A 19,479-nucleotide genomic window follows, 5' to 3' on the forward strand; every position below is an offset into this window, starting at 1 on the left:
CGAACACCCACTGACTGCACGAACTTCTACAAACCCATCTGGTTCCCCTCTTCCTTGTAAGTCACTGTGGGAAGGGAGAAGTGCAGCTTACAGGTAAACTGGAGAGAGGCAAAACCACGCTGACCGCATGAGCCCCTACAAACCCACCCAGTCCTCTGCCCCTTTCAGGGATCTTGTGAACACTGTCTCCTTTTGCAAACGCAGACGCCTAGCTAGTCATGAGGACTGTACTTTACAAGCACTCTGGCGCACATGTTTCCAAAGCAGAAGCCAAAGAACATGAATTCCAATCTGTTGCTTACAATGTCTGCCACCAAAACGAGTCCAGTTGCCCCTGGCTGTAGGTCTACCTGCCTAGTAAGCGTTTAAAATAACTTTGGCCTTGTACATAACAAATGCCTTTTGTGCAGCACATTATAGAAGAGTTAATCTTCTGTGTTTTACAATGTATCTTCTATAAAATCTGTCCTTGACTTTTCTCCCCTAATGCAGCTACAACCCACTCCCTCAAGCCCTCTTGCTCTTCCACTCTCACAGATCAGAAGGTGAAAAAAAAAAGTAGATGGGATGAAATGTTTAATGAGCAAATGCAATTCACCCACACCAACAGAACACAAATGAATTCATGGAGAACGACATTACAGATCATATGCACCGAAGAGAGGAGAGCATGAAGGGAACATGAGTGTAAGATGCAGGGTAAGATCCTGAGACTTGTGGGGGAGCAAACGGAGCTGATGAGGTGTTTGGTAGAGGTGCAGGAAAAGCATCTGGAGCAGAGAGTCCCCCTGAACCCTATGATAAACGACCTGCTCGCCTCACCAAATTCCATAGCCTCCTCTCCCAAGTGCCCTAGAATGCAGGGAGGTGGGAAGAAGAAGAAATCACAGGCAGCCTTTTCACTCAAATCCCAGAGATATCTCTTGGAATAGAAGGTGGTCATTCCATAGCTTTGATTGCTACACAGGGGGATTGTAATAAGCCACTTGCCTTTGCATCCTCCACCTCCACTGTCATCAGAGCTCATGCCCTGAATTTTTTTTGGCCCTGCTCCCTGTAGTTCCTAAATAAAAATGCATAATTTCTTTATTGTTTGTGTCATCTTCATGGGGAGGTGGTGGTCTACAGGCCAGTACACAATGAAGAGTCCTGTGCCACCTTAGAGACTAACAGATTTATTAGGACATAAGCTTTCACGGGTAAAACTCATTGCTGCCTGGTTCATCTTCAGAGCTTTGATACAGATATGAATATCCATAGTCCATGCATTGCTTTAATTTCTTTAGCTAGTGCCTGATTAACCATCTGATGTTACTGGACAGTTCTCTTTTTTTAAAACTCTTCAGATTCTATATGAATTTCATACAATGCTCCACAATATGCACAGCCTCCCAATATGTGCATTGCTTTGATGGCTGAAGCTTCAGGGAATTTTTCTTTGAGGACCCGCGTCACACTAGCTTAGCCATCAGTTTGTGAAGCAAATGTTCACTGTGTGTTGTGCAGAAGGATCTTGTGGCCACAGCCCACGATGCTGGCACTAATGGCAGCCACTACATGTACTGCAGGAGAATCTTGTTAAGAGATAAGTAATGTAACTATCACATCACTGTCTGGTCATTCACAAAATTAGTTTTCAAAGCCTGTCTGATTCACAGTGCCCCTTGATGTAGTCTCCTGATTGCCCGGGTGTTGGCAGCTCATAATTAGTGGCTAGGCAATCTGCTTTGTTCTGCCCCCCCCCCCCACTCCAGAAACTTTCCCCCCTTATTTTCACATATTTTCTGGATCACACCGCAAGCATCTACAACACTGGGACTATTGCTTTGGCCGAGGTCTAACCTAGTCAAACTCTGAAAGCACCCCTTTAAATGGCCAAAGACAAACATTCCACCACCATTCTTCACTTGCTCTGCCTGTAGTTGAACTGCTTCATACTGCGGTCCAGGCAGCCTGCCATGGAAGAAAAGGGTAAACTGAGTCTCCAAGCATAACTATTGGAATTTTAATATCTCCAATGGTAATTTTCCAGTCTGGGAAGAAAGTTCCATCTTACAGCTTTGTAAAGAGACCGGAGTTCCTAAAGATGCATGCGCCATGCACCTTTCCCGACCATCCCACATTGATGGTTGGTGAAACGGCCCTTGTGATCCACCAACGCCTATAACGCCATTGAAAAGTGTCCCTTTGTGGTTTATGTACTCTTTGACAAATCGGCTGGGTGCCAACAGAGTGATGTATGTTCCATCTATCGCCCCACCACAATTAGGGAACTCCATTGTGTCCTGCATGTTTCCCAGAGTCACTATTCTTCCTAGCAGAAGGGTATTGTTTGACCTGGCTACTTGGATCACAGCAGCCTCTACTGTAGCTTTATTCACTCTGAATTGATTCCCAACAGACGGGTAGCAGTCTGGAGTTGCAAGGTTCCATAGGGCTATTACCACTTACTTCTCAATTGTTAGTGTGGGCCTCATTCTGGTATTGCTGCACTCTAGGGTGAGAGAAAGCAATTCACAAAGTTCAGTGAAAGCACCCTTACACATATGAAAGTTTTACAGCCACTTGTCATTGTCCCATAGCTGCACAATTATGTGGTTCCACCAGTCTGTGTTTGTCTCACGGGACCAGATTTGGCATTCCACTGTATCAAGAGGATCCACTGCTGCCAGCATATGCCAATTGGTCCAATCAATGGGTTCTGCCATGTCTGTGTTTGTGGCCTCTTCACATTCTTCCTTGTTCTGGTGGCTCTAGGCTCGGCTCTGGAAGAATGGCAGCATAATGTGTGAGGTGTTTGCAATGTTTGCTACAGCAGTTTGCAGCTGAGTGGGATCCATGCTTGCTGTGCTATCATGTCTTCATGGATAACCAGGGGGGAAAAGGATGCAAAAAGATTGTTTTCCATTGCTTTCAAGCAGGGAGAAAGGAGGAGATAAGTGCATTATGGGAGGCTGATGACATGTACCCAGAAACATCCTCTGCAATGTTTCTGTCCTACCAGGCACTGGGTGCCTAACCCAGAATGCAAAGGGGTGGCAAGAACTGTGGGATGTCTACCCACAGTACATGGGTCTGTTAAAGATGAAAGTAGCCATGCTACTAGGGACACACTCCGTCAACCTCATATGCCCAGTGAGGACATGCACACTCAACTCTGTAAATTTCGGTGCTAAAAAGTCAACCTCAATAAATTCTACCTAATTTTATAGCGTAGACAAACCATCTGGCAACCCTAGGTATAACAAAAAATACCAAATCCTCCCTCCTCCCAAAAAAAACACACCGGGAAAAAATTCTGTTGAGGGAAAAAAAAGGGGGAGACCAAAGTTGGTGAGCAGAAAGAAAAAAAAAAAAAAAGAGGACCCCGAGACTCCAAGAGTTGTTAAGTAAAAAAAACAAAAAACCAGTGTGGCCTCTTTAAGAAACACTCTGCTTTTGAGGCTTTTGGCCCTAACACGCTGCTGGCCATCTTGCCTCCCTGTGCCGGGCCGGATAGCTCCCCTGTGGAACTGGTAAGTGTCTGGGATTTTTGCCTTCTGGCTGGGAAAAAAAATCAGAAAATACTGAACACCTAAATACCAGACACATTTTCAGTGTCCCGTATTTTGTGAATTTTTTTACCAGATAGGAGGCAAAAATACCAAACTGTCCAGTTCAATACCATACACTTGGCGACCCTACACCCAAGTACCTTTGCTAAAGAGCTGCTGGTGCAACACTGGTGCAACACTAAACCGAGCCCTGCTCTCAGACCTGAAGAAGAGCTCTGCATGTAGCTTGGCTCTTATCAGTGCTCCTTGCCCATAGAAGGGAGCCTGGGTCACAAAGCGCCTGAGTCCAGCCCAGCTCCACTCCCTATGGCCCGATTACACTACTCAGAGCGGGCAGAGGTCAGGTCCTGTGTGGCTACTACCAAGAGCCACCAAGCTGGGAATGACATGGGAGGCAGCAGAGCCTGCTCTGCAAAGCAGCCGCTTGCTACCCAAAGCAGAAGCAGACCCCAGGGCAACGCAATGGCAGGGCTGCAGGGCGGCCGGGGGGAACTCTGAACTCAGGCAGCAAGTGTGGGTAGGAAGGTGACTTGCCTATAGCCAGGTCTTTGGGTGGCTCAGTGGGAAGAGGCAGAAATTCCACCCCAGTCAGTTTTGTCTGACAGACCATGAAAGGCACCTAAATGCAACCACAAAGCATCTGCGGGCTTCTCTCCCAGATTACGGCTGCACAATGTGCTTGAACAGCACTCAGGAGCTCGGACAGGGCTCCGCCTCCTTCCCAAGTGTCACCTCTACGTCAGACGCAAGGAGATGCAACCAGCTGAGGAGCCCTCAGCTGGTTGCATGTGGAAGCCTGGCGGAGGAAGTGGCTGGGGAGGCGGTGCGATTGGTGCTGGGAGCCCTCAGCTGCTTGCGTGCAGAAGCCTGGTGGAGGAGAGGGGGAGTGGCTGGGGAAGTAGGGCCGTAATCCAGTATTTTCTGAATTTTGCACATGTCCGGTATTTTCTGAATTTTTTTTACTAGACAGAGAGTGCAAAAAACAGACTGTCTGGTTGAATACCGGACAACTGGCAACCCTCGACATACCCTGAGAGATGATGTTATTTTTAGCATAGCACCTATAAAAATGAAGACTTCCAAAGCACATCAAAAACTTCAACTGATGCACAAACTACACTCTAGTTTAACTTAGCCCGTTGTTGCTACAGCCACTGTTATATGAACACAGAGAAGCTAACACTCATCTTTTACAAAAGATTACCACAAATAGTTCAAAGTTTTATGTCTCTCCTTTAAGATGGCAGCACAATACCCTCAGTAGAATAGTAAAACCTCCTGCACTTATTCTGCCATTTGCTGACACCACATGCTCCACTGAGCTGTGCTATCTCGTGTAAAGGAGCTTCGGGTTGGAGATACAATGGCAGAGAGGATGTTTGACACTGGAACGAAGAGGAGGGGTGTGATGACATAAGGCTCTACTAGTTCTGATTCTCTGCTGGTAGATGTCTTCTGCCAAGAGCATAACTGAAAGCCGTCCCCCTGCTGCTTTATGTTATGTGAAGGACAGGCACAACAGAAACAAAGAGCTGTGACTGGGTCTCTGTGAACCCATCTTTGCCCCTCACTGGGTCTGAACATGCTTAGGCACAATAAAGAATTCAAACTCATGTATACTGGAATACATAATAAATCCCAACTAACTGAGGTCACAGGTAGTACAATTCGGATATCCTGGCTATACTTGATGTTGATCATAAATCCAATAGCCAGAAATCCAACAACCCACAATTAATTTCTAATGCAAAAATATAAGCTTGGTTAAAAACAAACTCCAAGGCTTGATCCTACAAATAATATAATCAATGGGGCTCCACATAATGAGTATAGGATAAGACCATAAGCCTTAATATCAGTTTTTTTATTACATTTGCTAGTCATCTCCTTAACCCAAAATAACTTGGAAAAAAAATCAAAAGCAACAATTACCTCTTTGAAATTCTTCTGCATAACTGTTGCCAAACAAGTAATATAGGAATTATTCAATATGATAATAATTAATTAAATATATTGCAGGCATAGAAATCAAGGTCAGTTTTAGAAATGAAGCTATAAAGTGGATTCATCAGAATGTATTGACCATTTCCCTGAAACTGGTTAGAAGAGAAAAGTGAACAAGTAAGAGTAGCGAATACCTCAATTTCTTTATTCTCATATTTCAATGCAGTTCTTCCACCTTGACTTTTCTTTCTGATTTTTTTCAGCTCAGACTGAGATTTCTCCAATGAATCTAACTTGCTTCTGTGTTCTGTTTGGTATCGCTTTAAAGTTGCCTGCAAGCCAAGCATTTAAGTGTTTTACAGTGCATACAACAATATAACTTATCAGAGCACAAAAGTAGGCAGCTAAGAAATCCTGCTGTATTATTATGAGGATTTGGATTAACATTAAAGCTACAAATGTGTCAATTACTTTTTTCCTTCAGGTTGGCAGATCTAGTTTAAAGCAAAATTCCACTCTTAATTCATTGTCCAGCCACACTGAAAGAAGGGCAAAAGACACCTGATATGGAGTTAATCAGGCTGTAACTTTATTATTTGATGTCTGGAACTACCCAGCAGACAACAGTGTACAGTGCAGATATACCCCTATTTATTCTGTAAATACCTGTAAGTCTCCACCAGCTTCCCATTTTTTTGTATCCAAGTCCCTCTAGCACATCTATTGCTGGGACCTCACCATACCCCACTTTTCCCATTCAGGTTCCTCCAGCAAATCCATTGCCAGGACCTTATGATCCACCCCTCGTTGTAGGTGGGGTAAGATGGGCTATAAGAAAGGAGATATGGCTCTGTGCCCCAAACTCCACCCCATTCTCTTCCTTTAATGAGCACCTCCTTTTTAACGCTTTTACCATGCCAATTATCTGGTCACTGGAAGCCTTCCCCATGAAGTAACCATACTGGACACCCATCCCACATTTACTAAGTAAGGCCACATCTCCACTTATTGGAGGATTGATGCTCTGGTGATCGATCTTTCAGGATTTGATTTAGTGAGTCTAGAAAAAGACCAATTAAATCGAACACTGACCTTCCCCATGAGGTACAGACCTGGTCTAAGTTGCAACATATGGCCTACCACACCTTTTGTGCTCATCACATAGGTCTTCCCTGACACAAAAACAAAACAAAAACAAAAACAAAAAACACTCCACCAAACCCAATCTGGTGGTCAGGGAAAAAATTCCTTCCCAGCTTCACTAGAAAGGAGCGATTAGCACAATGCCCACTGCAGGTTCAAACCCCACTTCATAATCATACTAAAAGGGGAGAGAGGATGAGTGCTGCCTTGTCTGTTGCATGGAGAAAGGGATTTCCAATGTCAAGGCTTGCACCTTTAAAGCTTTCTGCCCTTACATTCCCAGTGCTTTAAAGTGACTACCATCCACCTTTTTACAGCAGTTTCTGACCTTGCTTCTCTCTCTTTCTCCCTCTCCTAACCACAAAGCACCACTGCTTTCCTCTGGCAAGCCTAAACACCATCCCTCTTGTTTTCAGTGTGGGGTGGTCACTTTCAGGCTTTTCATTTTACAACTAAAATAAATGAAAAATGTTACAATTTTTTAAATTTAGGATTTAGATAGTATTCTCTAATATACAGTTGTACATTACTGAATAACTTCTTAAATAAACCAAAGTTGAAAACATCTTTCAGAAGTTAAAGATCAAATGCTCCTTTTGTAAATTATTTTTAAAGACACAAACTGTTGCTATGACTACACTCAGTGCAACTAAATATATGGTCTTTCTTATCTGTTATTAAATTCAGTGTACTTACATTCATATATTTTACATCCAGTTCTGTCTTCTTCTCCAGTTCAGATATAATCTCTTTATGAAATTTCTTGAACTTTAAAAGTAAATAATAGGGTTATTAAAATTAAAGTAAATCTTTTTTATTTCAAAAATGTTAGATACAGTAAAAAACACTTACACTTTCTTCTAGACTGTCATTAAGTTTCTTGTTTGTACTTGAAATCTCTATAAGAACATGTCCTGTGAATAAACAAACACTCATTTTTCTTGTTTCTTTACAGCTGTTCGAAATTGTCAATGCACAATAGAAGGATAACACTTTTATAATTAACAGTACAAAGTAGACTAAGAATTTAAGCAGGGAAATTGATTGCAACTCTAAATAACAGCAACCATATCCTGAATGAAATAATTTTATCTGACCACAATTTTACCAAGCATATGACTTGAATAATCAATGACCCTGTCAATATCACTTGGCTTGTCAAGTAATGAAAATAGCTCAAGAGCACTTCAAGATATTCTCCTCTTCCCACAACTAGGCTTACTGCATCTATAGTAGTCTCTTTTTTTTTATTGCTAGTCAAGGGAGTGAGGCACAAAAACGAGATCATGGCTGTTATTTACTCTGTGTTCAAAAACTAAAATAATGATAATCCTCAGTAAATGTTTGTTAGCTAATTGCTTCTACAGAGCTTACAGGAGAAACTCTCACATTTTTGTTGACTGAGCTGTAAACAACAGGTACACAGATGATTTGATCCTGCAACCACTGAAGTTGTTGGCAAAACTCGCACTGATTTCATTGGTGCAGGATCATACTTATACTCTCCACTTATCTACTTGTTTCTTATTATGTTGCTCTTCACTTCCCTATTATTGTCCAAAAATACCAGCCTATACCAGCAGTTCATCTGCTTCTTCCACAATTATATGCATAGAACTCCCTCCATGGACTAGTTGGCAAGTTATTGTCCTTTCTCCTTTTGACCCACTTCTATCAGTGCTGTAAATACATGAAATCAGGCAACCAGAAAAAAAAAAAATCCACCGAGCCTTTGAAAAGATCCTGCCAAAACCAAAACCACAAATAACCACCTTCCACATTCACCACCCCAAATAAAAAAAATCTTTCTCCCCACAATACCTTTAAGTGATCTGGAACCATGAAGCTAGCCTATATAACTCTGTGAGCATATTGTTCATACCCTTATCTTCCCTTCTTTATTGTTTGCCATGATAAATTTACATGTCTTAGATCAGGCTGAAGTAGAAACAATTTTGGGGGAAGGGGGGGTTGTAAAGCTCCCACTACACAAAGCACAATGGAACCTTTGCTAAATAATGTAAAATATGGGATGTATTTCAAGGAGAAAGTTGTGCATCTCCTCCTATCTGATGTATGGTCCATGTTGACTCCAGGCCACTTCTCCACCCCCACAGAGATTGCTTCATGGGACTTGGGACTTCTATCTGGAAAGAAAGAGATTCCCCAGTTGGAGGATCCCCTTTGGGCCCAGATCTTGGACATGGGAGAGCAGGGCTATTGTTAACAGGATTTTCAAGTATCTGTTTTTCCGGGTCATTACATCCACCTGACAGACCACTGTGATTGTTTCTTTGGGTGTTCTCTGTTTGTAGTTAATATAGCATGCAGGGGTAAATACTTAGTGAGGTAAGAGTTGCTATGGTAACTGGATATTTCATGTGCAACAGAAAAAGTAAATACAGTGCAGTCACATAAAAACACTTCTATAGTAAACAGATAACATAAGCAAGTGAGCCTATTATTTTAGGACTTCAGGAGTGGATGAACTCTCATTTCTGTAGTTTTCCTGTTGACAGAACGCCATCATCACATAGATATTGTAAATGTTAAGATTGGTAAACCCCAATAAAACACAGTAGAAAGCTTGTAGATGTTTATCAATAATTTAAAGGGAAAACAATATTGCTAAAAGAAATTTTAAAATAAGGAATTCAAATTTAAAGTTACACTTAAAACTATAACGAAAGGTTTGAAAACATGTACATGATGGCAGGTGAAGGGAGGGGAAAAGAACCAACAGTACATTTACTCTGAAAGGCATTTACATTTGCTTGTGCAAACTTCTTTTACAAACTTACTTCTGCTGCCTCTGACAGCATGTGAATTTGCTGCCACAGCAACACACTTAACTAATGGCTGGCCACATTGTACAGATTGATGAAGTATACCTTGGAGCTCCAAGTACTGACGGCTATTGAAACAACACAGGGTGCTGGCTCACTCTCTCCTCACCCTTGACACACCCTTCCTCTGGTTTCCCCTCCCACCACAATGTAAATGCTTAGTAAAATAACCCATTCACCTGGTGCATCAAGAATGGAAAATGTGACGTTTGTATGTTGTTTTTCTTGTTTAAAACAGCATTCAGGCTGACTGTAGCCTCACAGTTTTAGGGTCTGAATGCTTGGTTAGAAATACTTTTTCACCCTTATTACAACAACATATACCGCCAAAATTTATCTGGAAATGAAAATATTTTTAAATAACACGTCGTTTTAAAAAGTTTGCACTGGTTTAGTTTACAAGTTTATTTTTTTCATATCTGTATTAGTTAGAACATTTAACAATTAATATTACACTTAAAGACTAGTTACATAACTATTTTTCTTCTTTTAAGCAAATTCAACCAACACGTATCCTTGTATTCTTCAATGCGGATATAAAAATTAGTTTCCTGCTAGAATCCCCTCATTGCTAATAGTAATCCAGCAGCACTCATAATATGTACTGGCTCACCTATTTAGTTTCCTGTTTCCTGTTTTGAGTCAACATTTGGAGAAAAAAACCACAGTAAGTGCACTGTGATCTAATAAAATGAAAATTATAGGCCAAAATCTATCTGTGATATAAATCTGGAGTACCTCCATTGACTTCAGAATTGGGCCCTGTGTTATTAAAGGATGCTTTAAAAATAATTTGGCATACTTTTAGATTATCATGACTATCAATGGGAATTAGGCTCTTAAGAACCTAAGTAACTTTTGATGACTCAGGCACTGCAATGCTGAGCAAAGCAACACCACTGAGAAAAATCTGGGATTTATGGATACTTATATAGGGAAAATATATGGACTCTCACACACTATTTTCTTACTATTGCAGATAAAAAAAGATAAAGTTAATAAGCCATTGTATTTATTGAACATGTGCTGAAAATGCTCCACAGGAGACAGAAGAAAACATAATGCCTACCTCACATAATTTACAACAGTATATTTTACCAGAGTATCTCAAACTGCTTCACAAAAAGTAAACAATATTTTCCCCATTTTATGGGTGGAGCAACTGAGCCATCAAATGTTGCACCTTGAACATTAACAGGCCAGTATGGCACTATCCTATTAATTTGTGAATCATATGTGCTTGCTGATAGCTTCTCAGTCAGCTTCTTGAATATTTTAGTATTCAGGCCCTGGTGACTTGAAGATAAGTTATCTGAGGGTATGTCTACACTACAAAGTTAATTCGAACTAACGGATGTTAGTTCGAATTAACTTTGATAGGCGCTACACTAGCGGAGCGCTTAGTTCGAACTAGGTAAACCTCATTCTACGAGGACTAAGCTTAGTTCGAACTTACTAGTTCGAATTAAGGGGTGTGTAGCCCCTTAATTCGAACTAGTGGGAGGCTAGCCCTCCCCAGCTTTCCCTGGTGGCCACTCTGGCCAACACCAGGGAAACTCTATTGCCCCCCTCCCGGCCCCGGACCCCTTAAAGGGGCACGGGCTGGCTACGGTGCCCGTGCCAGGTGCAAGCCTGCCAGCACCCAGCCAGCAGACCCTGCACCTGGCACGGCACGAGCCAGCCACCCGATGCCCCCCAGCCCTCCCACTCTTCCTGGGACCAGGCTGGCGGCTCCCGGGAGCTTGCCCGGGACCGCAAGAGGCGGGCACCCGCCTGGTCTAGTGCGGACATCGTGGACCTCGTCCACGACCTCCACACTAGGCACAGGATGGTGGCCGTCTAGGGCAGGAGAGCTGCCAGCCTGGCCACCCAGGAGCAGGTGTGCATGAAAATCAAGGTGGTCCACTGAAACCCCCGACCCTGAGCCCTGAGCTTACAATGGCCGTACTGGGTCAGACCAAAGGTCCATCTAGCCCAGTAGCCTGTCTGCCGACAGCGGCCAACCCTAGGGACCCTGGAGGGGATGGACCAAAGACAGTGACCAAGCCATTTGTCTCATGCCATCCCTCTCCAGCCTTCCACAAACTTTGGGCAGGGACACCACTCCTACCCCCTGGCTAATACCACCCCATGGACCCAACCTCCATGACTTGATCTCACTTCCCTTTAAACTCTGTTCTAGTTCTAGCCTTCACAGCCTCCTGCAGTAAGGAGTTCCACAGGTTGACTATCTGCTTTGTGAAGAACAACTTTCTGTTACTAGTTTGAAGCCTGCTACCCATTCCTTTCCTTTGGTGTCCTCTAGTCCTTCTATTATGGGAACTAATGAAGAACTTTTCTTTATGCACCCTCTCCACCCCACTCATGCTTTTATAGACCTCTATCATATCCCCCCTCCATCTCCTCTTTTCTAAGCTGAAAAGTCCCAGTCTCTTTAGCCTCTCTTCATATGGGACCTCTTCCAAACCTCTGATCATTTTATTTGCCCTCCCCTCTCCCACCTCCTTTTCCCAGTCTCCCCCAGTTTTGTTCAATAAAGAGATTCTATTTTTGAACACAATTGTCCTTTATTTTGTACACTAGGAAGGGGGGCTAAGGAAGGGTAAGTGGAAGGAGGTAAGGGAAGAATGGGGTACGAGCTCCCAATGGGGAGGACTGGGCTGGCTCTGCGGGCTTCTGGGGGTGGAAGCTCTCCTGCAGCCCCCCAGTTGTCCCCTCTCCCCAGATGGCAGCCTGCGGCAAGTGCAACCGGTCTGATGGCCGAGTGCTGTGATGTGCCCAGTGTGGGCACTCAGGGCACTCCAAGCCAGGACTGCTTTTCAAGCGGGGCACCCCTGAGAAATGTCTGTCCGGGGTGGGGGTCGGGTCCCTTTAAGCACAGCCCTCGGCTAGCATGAGACAGCAGCTCCACGCTCTAAGTCCTCATCTGATGCCCTGCCGGCACTGCTTCTGGCCATCCTTAACCCCGGTTCAGGGTCCACTTAATGTGGACATGCTAGTTCGAATTAGCAAAACGCTAATTTGAACTAGTTTTTAGTTCTAGATGCGTTAGTTCGAATTAGCTTAGTTCGAATTAACTAATTCGAACTAAGTTAGTTCGAATTAGCGCTGTAGTGTAGATATACCGAGCTGTTAGCTATTATCTTTGAAAAGTCATGGGAGACAAGCAAGATTCCAGAAAACTAGAAAAGGGCAAATATCGTGCACTTCTCTAAAAAGAGAAATAAGGATGACCCAAGAAACTACAGACTACTTTCTAGACTATCCTTCAATGCTAGTAAGGATAATGGAAAAAATTTTTAAGGAATCCATTTGCAAACAACTTTCTAGAAGTTAATACGGTGATGAGTACCAGCATGGATTTGTAAAGAACAAATCATGTCAAACCAACCGGATACCTTTCTTTGATAGGATAAGTTTTGTGGAGAAGGAGGAAGCAGTAGATGTGGTATACCTACACTTTAGTAAAGCATTTCATACAATACTGCATGAACTTCTCATTAATAAACTAGGGAAATGCAACCTAGATGGGTCTACTCTAAAGTGGATGCATAACTGGTTGGATAACCATTTCCAGGGAGTAGTTATCAATCAGTCATGCTGAAAGGGCATAACATGGGGAGTACTGCCAGGATCACTTCTGGGATTGGTTCTGTTCACTATCTTTATCAACTATTCAGATAATGGCATAGAGATTACACTTATAGACTGTGTCTAGATTGCACCCGTTTTCCATAAAAGGGATGCAAATTAGACACAGCGCAATTGCAAATGAAGCGGGGATTTAAATCTTCCCTGCTTCATTTGCATAAACATGGCTGCCGCTTTTTTCCGGCTCTGGGCTTTGCCGGCAAAAAGCGCCAGTGTAGACGGGGATCTTTCGGAAAATAAAGCCTTTTCCAAAAGATCCCTTATTCCTGATTTTAAGAGCCCTGGTCAACAGTCTGATACTGTTGCAAAATAAGCAAACATCGTTCTCAGGGTATGTCTACACTACAAAGTTAATTTGAAATAACAGTAGTTATTTCAAATTAACTTCAATAGCGTCTACACATGCAAACCGCTATTTCGAATTTAATTTACTTCAAAAAAGCAAAGCACTTATTTTGAATTTGATAAACCTCATTCTATGAGGAATAACGCCAAATTTGAAATAGCTATTTCGAATTAAGCACTGTGTAGACACTTAATTCGAAATAGAGGACCTCCAGCCCTTCCCAGTTTCCCCTGGTGGCCACTCTGGGCACAACCAGGAAAACTCGTCTCCTCTCCCCCAACCCCAGGGCTCTTAAAGGGATAGAGTCTGGCCACTGGGCACATGCCAGAGCCAGGCCTGCCAGCAGCCACAGACCCTCACCCAGTGGCCGCACAATGGCAGACAGTGGCAGGCAGCCGTCTCCGCCCAGTCTCCCAGTACCCAGGGGCAGCCAGGGGCCGTAGATGGTACGCGCCTGCCTGGAATGGGGCAAAGATCATGGACCTCCTTGAGGTCTGTGGGGGGGAGGCCCCCAACTTCCATGATCTCCGCACTAGGCAGAGGAATGCGGCCGTCTACGGCTGCATAGCGGCCACCATGGCCCGCAAGGGACACAGGAGCACCCAGGAGCAGGTGCGCCTCAAAGTCAAGGAGCCACGGCAGGCATACACCAGGGCCACCAGGGGCAGCGCCGCAGCAGAGGCTGACACCTGCCCCTATTTCCCCGCCTTCAACCGAATCCCGGGGGGCGGGGCGGTCCATGCCAGCCCAGGGGACAGTGAGCCGGGAGCTGAGGGCCCTGACTCAGGCGCACCGGAGGAGTCACTACCAGCTGTCCCGGCACCGGAGTCGGCAGGGTTGTCCGGGAAGGCCATACCAGGTAAGTGCCAGCATTGTCCCCTACCAGGGCGTGATATGGGGAGGGAGACCAGGGACTGCGCGCATGGGCTATGCCTCCCATGAATCACGCAGCCACCTGTTCACCTTAGGCAGGTGGCCCCAGCTGCGTGCCACACAGGGGTCGTGGCCCGATAGCCACACATGTGTGAAGAGAGCCGACGTGCTCCCAACCTTGGGGCAGGACACAGCAGGATGCCCTCCCTTCACACGCCCCCTCTACACATGGGCAGGGGACATCTCCCCCCCTGACCCTGGCCGCACTATACACAGCACAGGGGCACGGGTGCAGTCTCAGGGCAACTCCCACTCCCGGGCAGAGCCAGACATGCCAACCATGGCCTCTGTGCAAGCACATCAGCTCTGATGGTGCAGGGCATGGTTGCCCTCACTTTGCGGGGGGGCTGGGCATGATCCACTGTGTCCCCAGGGAGAACTGACCACTACTCTTCTTTCTCCAAAGCCGCACCAGGTGCACGTGCAGGGCGCACCACCCTGCCCGGGACATGCTCCCGCGCCCGAGGGCTCTGCAGGACGACCACAACATTGCAGGGGTACTACAAGCGGCATCTGGCGGCCCTGCGAGACCAGACCCGCATCATGGAGCAGCATGCGCAGGAGGAACAGGAGTTCCGGCGGGAGCTGCTTGCATAGGGTCGTGCCATCTGTCACCATCTGCAGGCCCTGGTGCAGAGCGTGCTGCCCCATGCCGCTCCTGTGCCTGCTGCTCCCCCAGCTCCCACTCCTCCTCCCACTCCCGTCTCTCCCTCCTCAACCTCCACACCCTCCTCCTCAATCTCCACACACATCCCCCTCACCTCATCCTTCACACACTCCTCCCCATCCCCCCGGAGACGCTGAGGCTCCCGTGCCCACCATGCTGGGAGACGTGGCCTGGTGAGACCCCCAACCGTGAACCCTGAGCTTCTCCTCCCACTTCTTCCCCCTTCCAGCTCCCTCCTCCCAGTTTTCCCCCTCCCCTCTACCACCCTCTCCCGCCTCCTTTTCCCAGTCTCCCCAGAGGTTCATCCCCCCCCCCCCCCAGTTGTGTTAAATAAAGACAGTTTCTATTTTTGAAAATACGTGTATTTTATTTGACATCAGGAAGGGGGGCTAGGGAAGGGTAAGTGGAAGGATGTCAGGGAGGAATGGGGCACAAGCCCCTGGTGGGGCAGACCGGGAAGACTGTTAGCGCTTCTCAGGGTGGAAGCTCTCCTGCAGGGCCCCCTGGATACTAACAGCCCCTCGATGGTCCCCCTGGATGGCAGCCTGCAGACAGTGCAGCTAGGCTGCTGGCAATGTGTTCATGAGACGCAGCACAGTCCCCAGGGGCAGGACTGGTTCCAAGTTGCAGAGTGCCATGGTGTCCCGAGTGAGGGCAAGCAGAGCACTCCGAGACACAAATGCTTTGCTGTCCGTCAGTGAGGTAGACCAGCAAGCAGAGAAACCTTAGACCTATCTGTCCGGGATGGGGGGTCGGATCCCTTTAAGCACAGACCTTGGATAGCCTGAGGCAGCAGCCCCACACACTAAGTCCGACCCTGATGCCTTGCTGGCACTGGTTCCGGCCAGCCTTGCCTTCCATTCAGGGTCCATACAATGTGGACGCGCTCTTTCAAATTAGAAAAACGCTATTTCAAATTAGTTTTTGTTTAGATGCGTTATTTCAAATTAGCTTAATTCAAATTAACTAATTTGAAATAAGTTAATTTGAAATAGCGCTGTAGTGTAGACATACCCTGAGAGAGTTGTAAGCAAGACACAAGAAGTCCTTGTTCCGCTCTATTCTGTGTTAATTAGGCCTCAACTGGAGTACTGTGTCGAGTTCTCGGTGCCGCATTTCAGGAAAGATGTGGACAAATTGGAAAAGGCTCAGAGTAGAGCAACAAAAATTATTAAAAAGTCTAGAAAACATGATCCATGAGGGAAGATTGAAAGAACTGAATTTGTTTAGTCTGGAAAAGATTGTTTAGTCTGGAAGACTGGGAGGGGATATGACAGCTTTTAAATACCTAGAAAGTTGTTACAAAGGAGGAGGGAGAAAAGTTATTCTCCTTAACCTCTGATGATAGGACAAGAAAAAATGGGCTCAGATTTCTGCAAGAAAGGTTTAAGTTGGACATTAGGAAAAACTTCCTGTCAGGGTGGTTACATTGCTCAGGGAGATTGTGGAATCTCCATCAATGGATATTTTTAAGAGCAGGTTAGAGAGACACCTGTTAGGGATGGTCAAGATCAATGGTCTCCCACCTTTTTAAGCACAAGACCAGGACAACCCAGGATCTACCCTGCTCCTTCCCCAGAGCTACATCCACTCCATTCCCCCCTCTTTCACTGGCCTGGGGCAAGGGGTGCAAGCCGAGGGGTTTGGGTGCAGGAAGGGGCAAGAGGTGCAAGTTCTGGGAGGGTGTTTGGGTGCAGAAGGGTACTCCAAACTAGGTCAGAATGTTGTGATGAATAATGTGGTGCTGGCTGTTGGGGAAGGAAAGCAGGAGGGGGTATGAGGTGTAAGCTCTGGCCAGAAGGCACTGAGCATAGGTAGCTCCCAGTCAGCAGCACAGCAGTGCTCAGACAGTCTCCCTGCCCGCTGTGGCCCCATGCTGCTCCTGAAAGCGCCAGCTGCAGGCTTGTCTCCATGCTTCCCACATGCTACCCCAGGCATGTCCAAAGTCCGGCCCGCGGGCCAATTGCGGCCCATGTTCCGGTTTAATTTGGCCCCACAGGTAATTTGGCAATATCTATCTTTTATGGCCCCCAACGAATCCATATGTATTGAGATGAATACATTGTAAAATCTCAGTTAATGTCAATTGGTCTAAATCAGTTATAAATATATTTGGACACAACATGTATACTTGGTGTTATGTTCCTGTTCATATTTTTTGAACTTAAAAGTTGACAGACAACCTTTATTACCAATAATATGTAATGTACTTTACAATGTTCCTGACATATATTTCAGCTTCTTGGATTTTTTTTTTCATCTGGCCTTCAGATATGAAAGGCAGAGTGATTTAACACCTGTTTAGATTTGTCATCCATGTGACGAAATGAAAAGTATGCTGTTTGCAATAAACTTTGCATAAAATAGTTAATTTGTGTTTAATTTTAATGGTTCAAAGAATGTCAGGCAAAATGGTCGGCCCTCACGCATGTTCACTTCATCAAATCTGGCCCTCTTTGAAAAAAGTTTGGACACCCCTGTGCTACCCTCACCCCAGCACTATCCTCACAGTTCCCATTGGCCAGGAACTGGCCAAAGGGAGCTGCAGGCATGGGCAGCTTTCAGAGACATGCTGTACCCCTCCCCCCAGGGAGAGCACAGAGACAAGTCTGCAGCTGGCTGCTTCTGGGAGAGGCCTGGGATGAGGGCAGGCAAGTAGCCTGTCTGAGTCCCCATTGGGGACTCCTGTGCATTTCAAAGAAGGCACCCACGTGCAGCCCAGAGTCAGCAGGACTTCCCGCTGGCCCTGGGCTGTACGTGGAGTTCCGCATTCCTCCTTTGAAATGTATAAGAGCCACAACAGGGACTCAGACAGGCTACTTTCCTGCCCTTATCTCAGGCCTCTCCCAGAAGCAGCCAGCTGCAGACTTGTCTCTGTGCTCCCCCTGGGGAGAGAGGGACAGCGGGGGCTCTCGTACATTTCAAAGGAGGAATGCAGAAGTGCCTATCGACTAGTCAAAAACTATCCGATATACAAATGCTTATCGGATAGTCGACTAGTCTTTAACATCCTTAATCACCTCCACCCCCCAACTCTTCTGCAGAGCACAGAAAACAGGAAGCATGTGGGGAGAGGGCAAGAAGGGGAGGGGACCAGGCAGCTCTCTCTGCTGGGCTCATTGGGCTAGGCAACTCCCACCACCCCCCCCAAACTCCACACACTAGCAAGGGGAAGGGGGACTATGAGGAGTAGGTGTGGGGAGATAGCAAGACTCAGTAGCAACTGGACTAGGAAAGTGAAACCAAACCCACCACCACTCCACACATTAGCAAAGGGGAGGAGCCAAGCCAGTAGGGAGAGTGCAAAGGAGGAGAAGGGAGGGCAGCAAGGAGAAAGCCCACTTTCCCCACCCTGAGCTAAAGTGCAGGGAGGATGGGTGCAGGGGGGGGAGGGGATGAGCAGGAGCAGAAACTGGCAACCAGAAGAGGCAGCAGCAACAAAAGCACAACAAGCTGGGTGGGGTGGTCTCTGCAGAGGAGGGCTAGCAATCTCCTGGAGCTGGTGAGATGAATGAAATAGAGGCTCCTACAGCAGCAGGGAGAACCCATGTGACTAATTCAAGCCTGGTGTCTGTGCCAGGTTCAAGGGCAGGCTGCTGAGGAGGCTCCCTGCTTCTCTGCCTTCCCAGTTGCCCTGAAACCTGCCTAAACCACACTAAATATTCCTCAGCAACTCCTCCTGACAGTTGGAAGCAGGGAGGGGAGGGCCCACACAACTACAGCTTTGGGTAGGCTGTGCCTCTTTTTGCCCTTACAGACCAGCCGCCCATGGCTCCAGGACTGTTGAACACAATTGATGGTTGCTGACTACTAATCTATGGTGCTTGGTCCTGCCATGAATGCAGAGGACTGGACTTGATGACCTCTCAAGGTTCCTTCCAGTTCTATGACACTATAAATTGTGTAAATTACATGGCCATGGGATAAGAGGGAAGGTCCTTTCTTGGATTGAGAACTGGTTAAAAGACAGGAAACAAAGGGTAGGAATAAATGGTAAATTTTCAGATTGGAGAGGGGTAACTAGTGGTGTATCCCAAGGGTCAGTCCTGGGACCAATCCTTTTCAACTTATTCATAAATGATCTGGAGAAAGGGGTAAGCAGTGAGGTAGTAAAGTTTGCAGATGATACCAAATTGTTTAGGATAGTCAAGACAGAAGCAGACTGTGAGGGACTCCAAGAAGATCTCACCAAACGGAGTGATTGGGCAACAAAATGGCAAATGAAATTTAATGTGGATAAGTGTAAAGTAATGCACATCGGGAAAAATAACCCTAGCTATACGTACAGTATGATGGGGGCTAATTTGGCTACGACAAAGCAGGAGAGAGATCTTGGAGTTATCGTGGACAGTTCTCTGAAAACTTCCACACAGAGTACAGCGGCGGTCAAAAAGG

The 19,479-nt window shown here is 45.9% G+C and overlaps 1 protein-coding gene and 1 pseudogene across 1 annotated transcript in view; both read right to left on the minus strand.

Annotated features, from left to right (window-relative positions):
- The window catches only part of BAIAP2L1 (BAR/IMD domain containing adaptor protein 2 like 1), a 95,041-nt gene that overhangs the window by 17,606 nt on the left and 57,956 nt on the right, over positions 1-19,479 (minus strand). The window contains exons 4-6 of the mRNA XM_014580815.4: positions 7,494-7,555; positions 7,338-7,409; positions 5,693-5,830 (exon numbers count right to left, since the gene is read on the minus strand). Coding sequence (XP_014436301.2) covers positions 5,693-5,830; positions 7,338-7,409; positions 7,494-7,555 — 272 coding nt within the window. The remainder of the gene's footprint in view (positions 1-5,692; positions 5,831-7,337; positions 7,410-7,493; positions 7,556-19,479) is intronic.
- LOC149523553 (bolA-like protein 3 pseudogene) lies at positions 1,050-2,477 on the minus strand (annotated as a pseudogene).

Source organism: Pelodiscus sinensis, chromosome 15, assembly GCF_052426305.1.
Source record: "Pelodiscus sinensis isolate ZL-2025 chromosome 15, ASM5242630v1, whole genome shotgun sequence".
Classification (NCBI taxonomy): Eukaryota; Metazoa; Chordata; order Testudines; family Trionychidae; genus Pelodiscus; species Pelodiscus sinensis.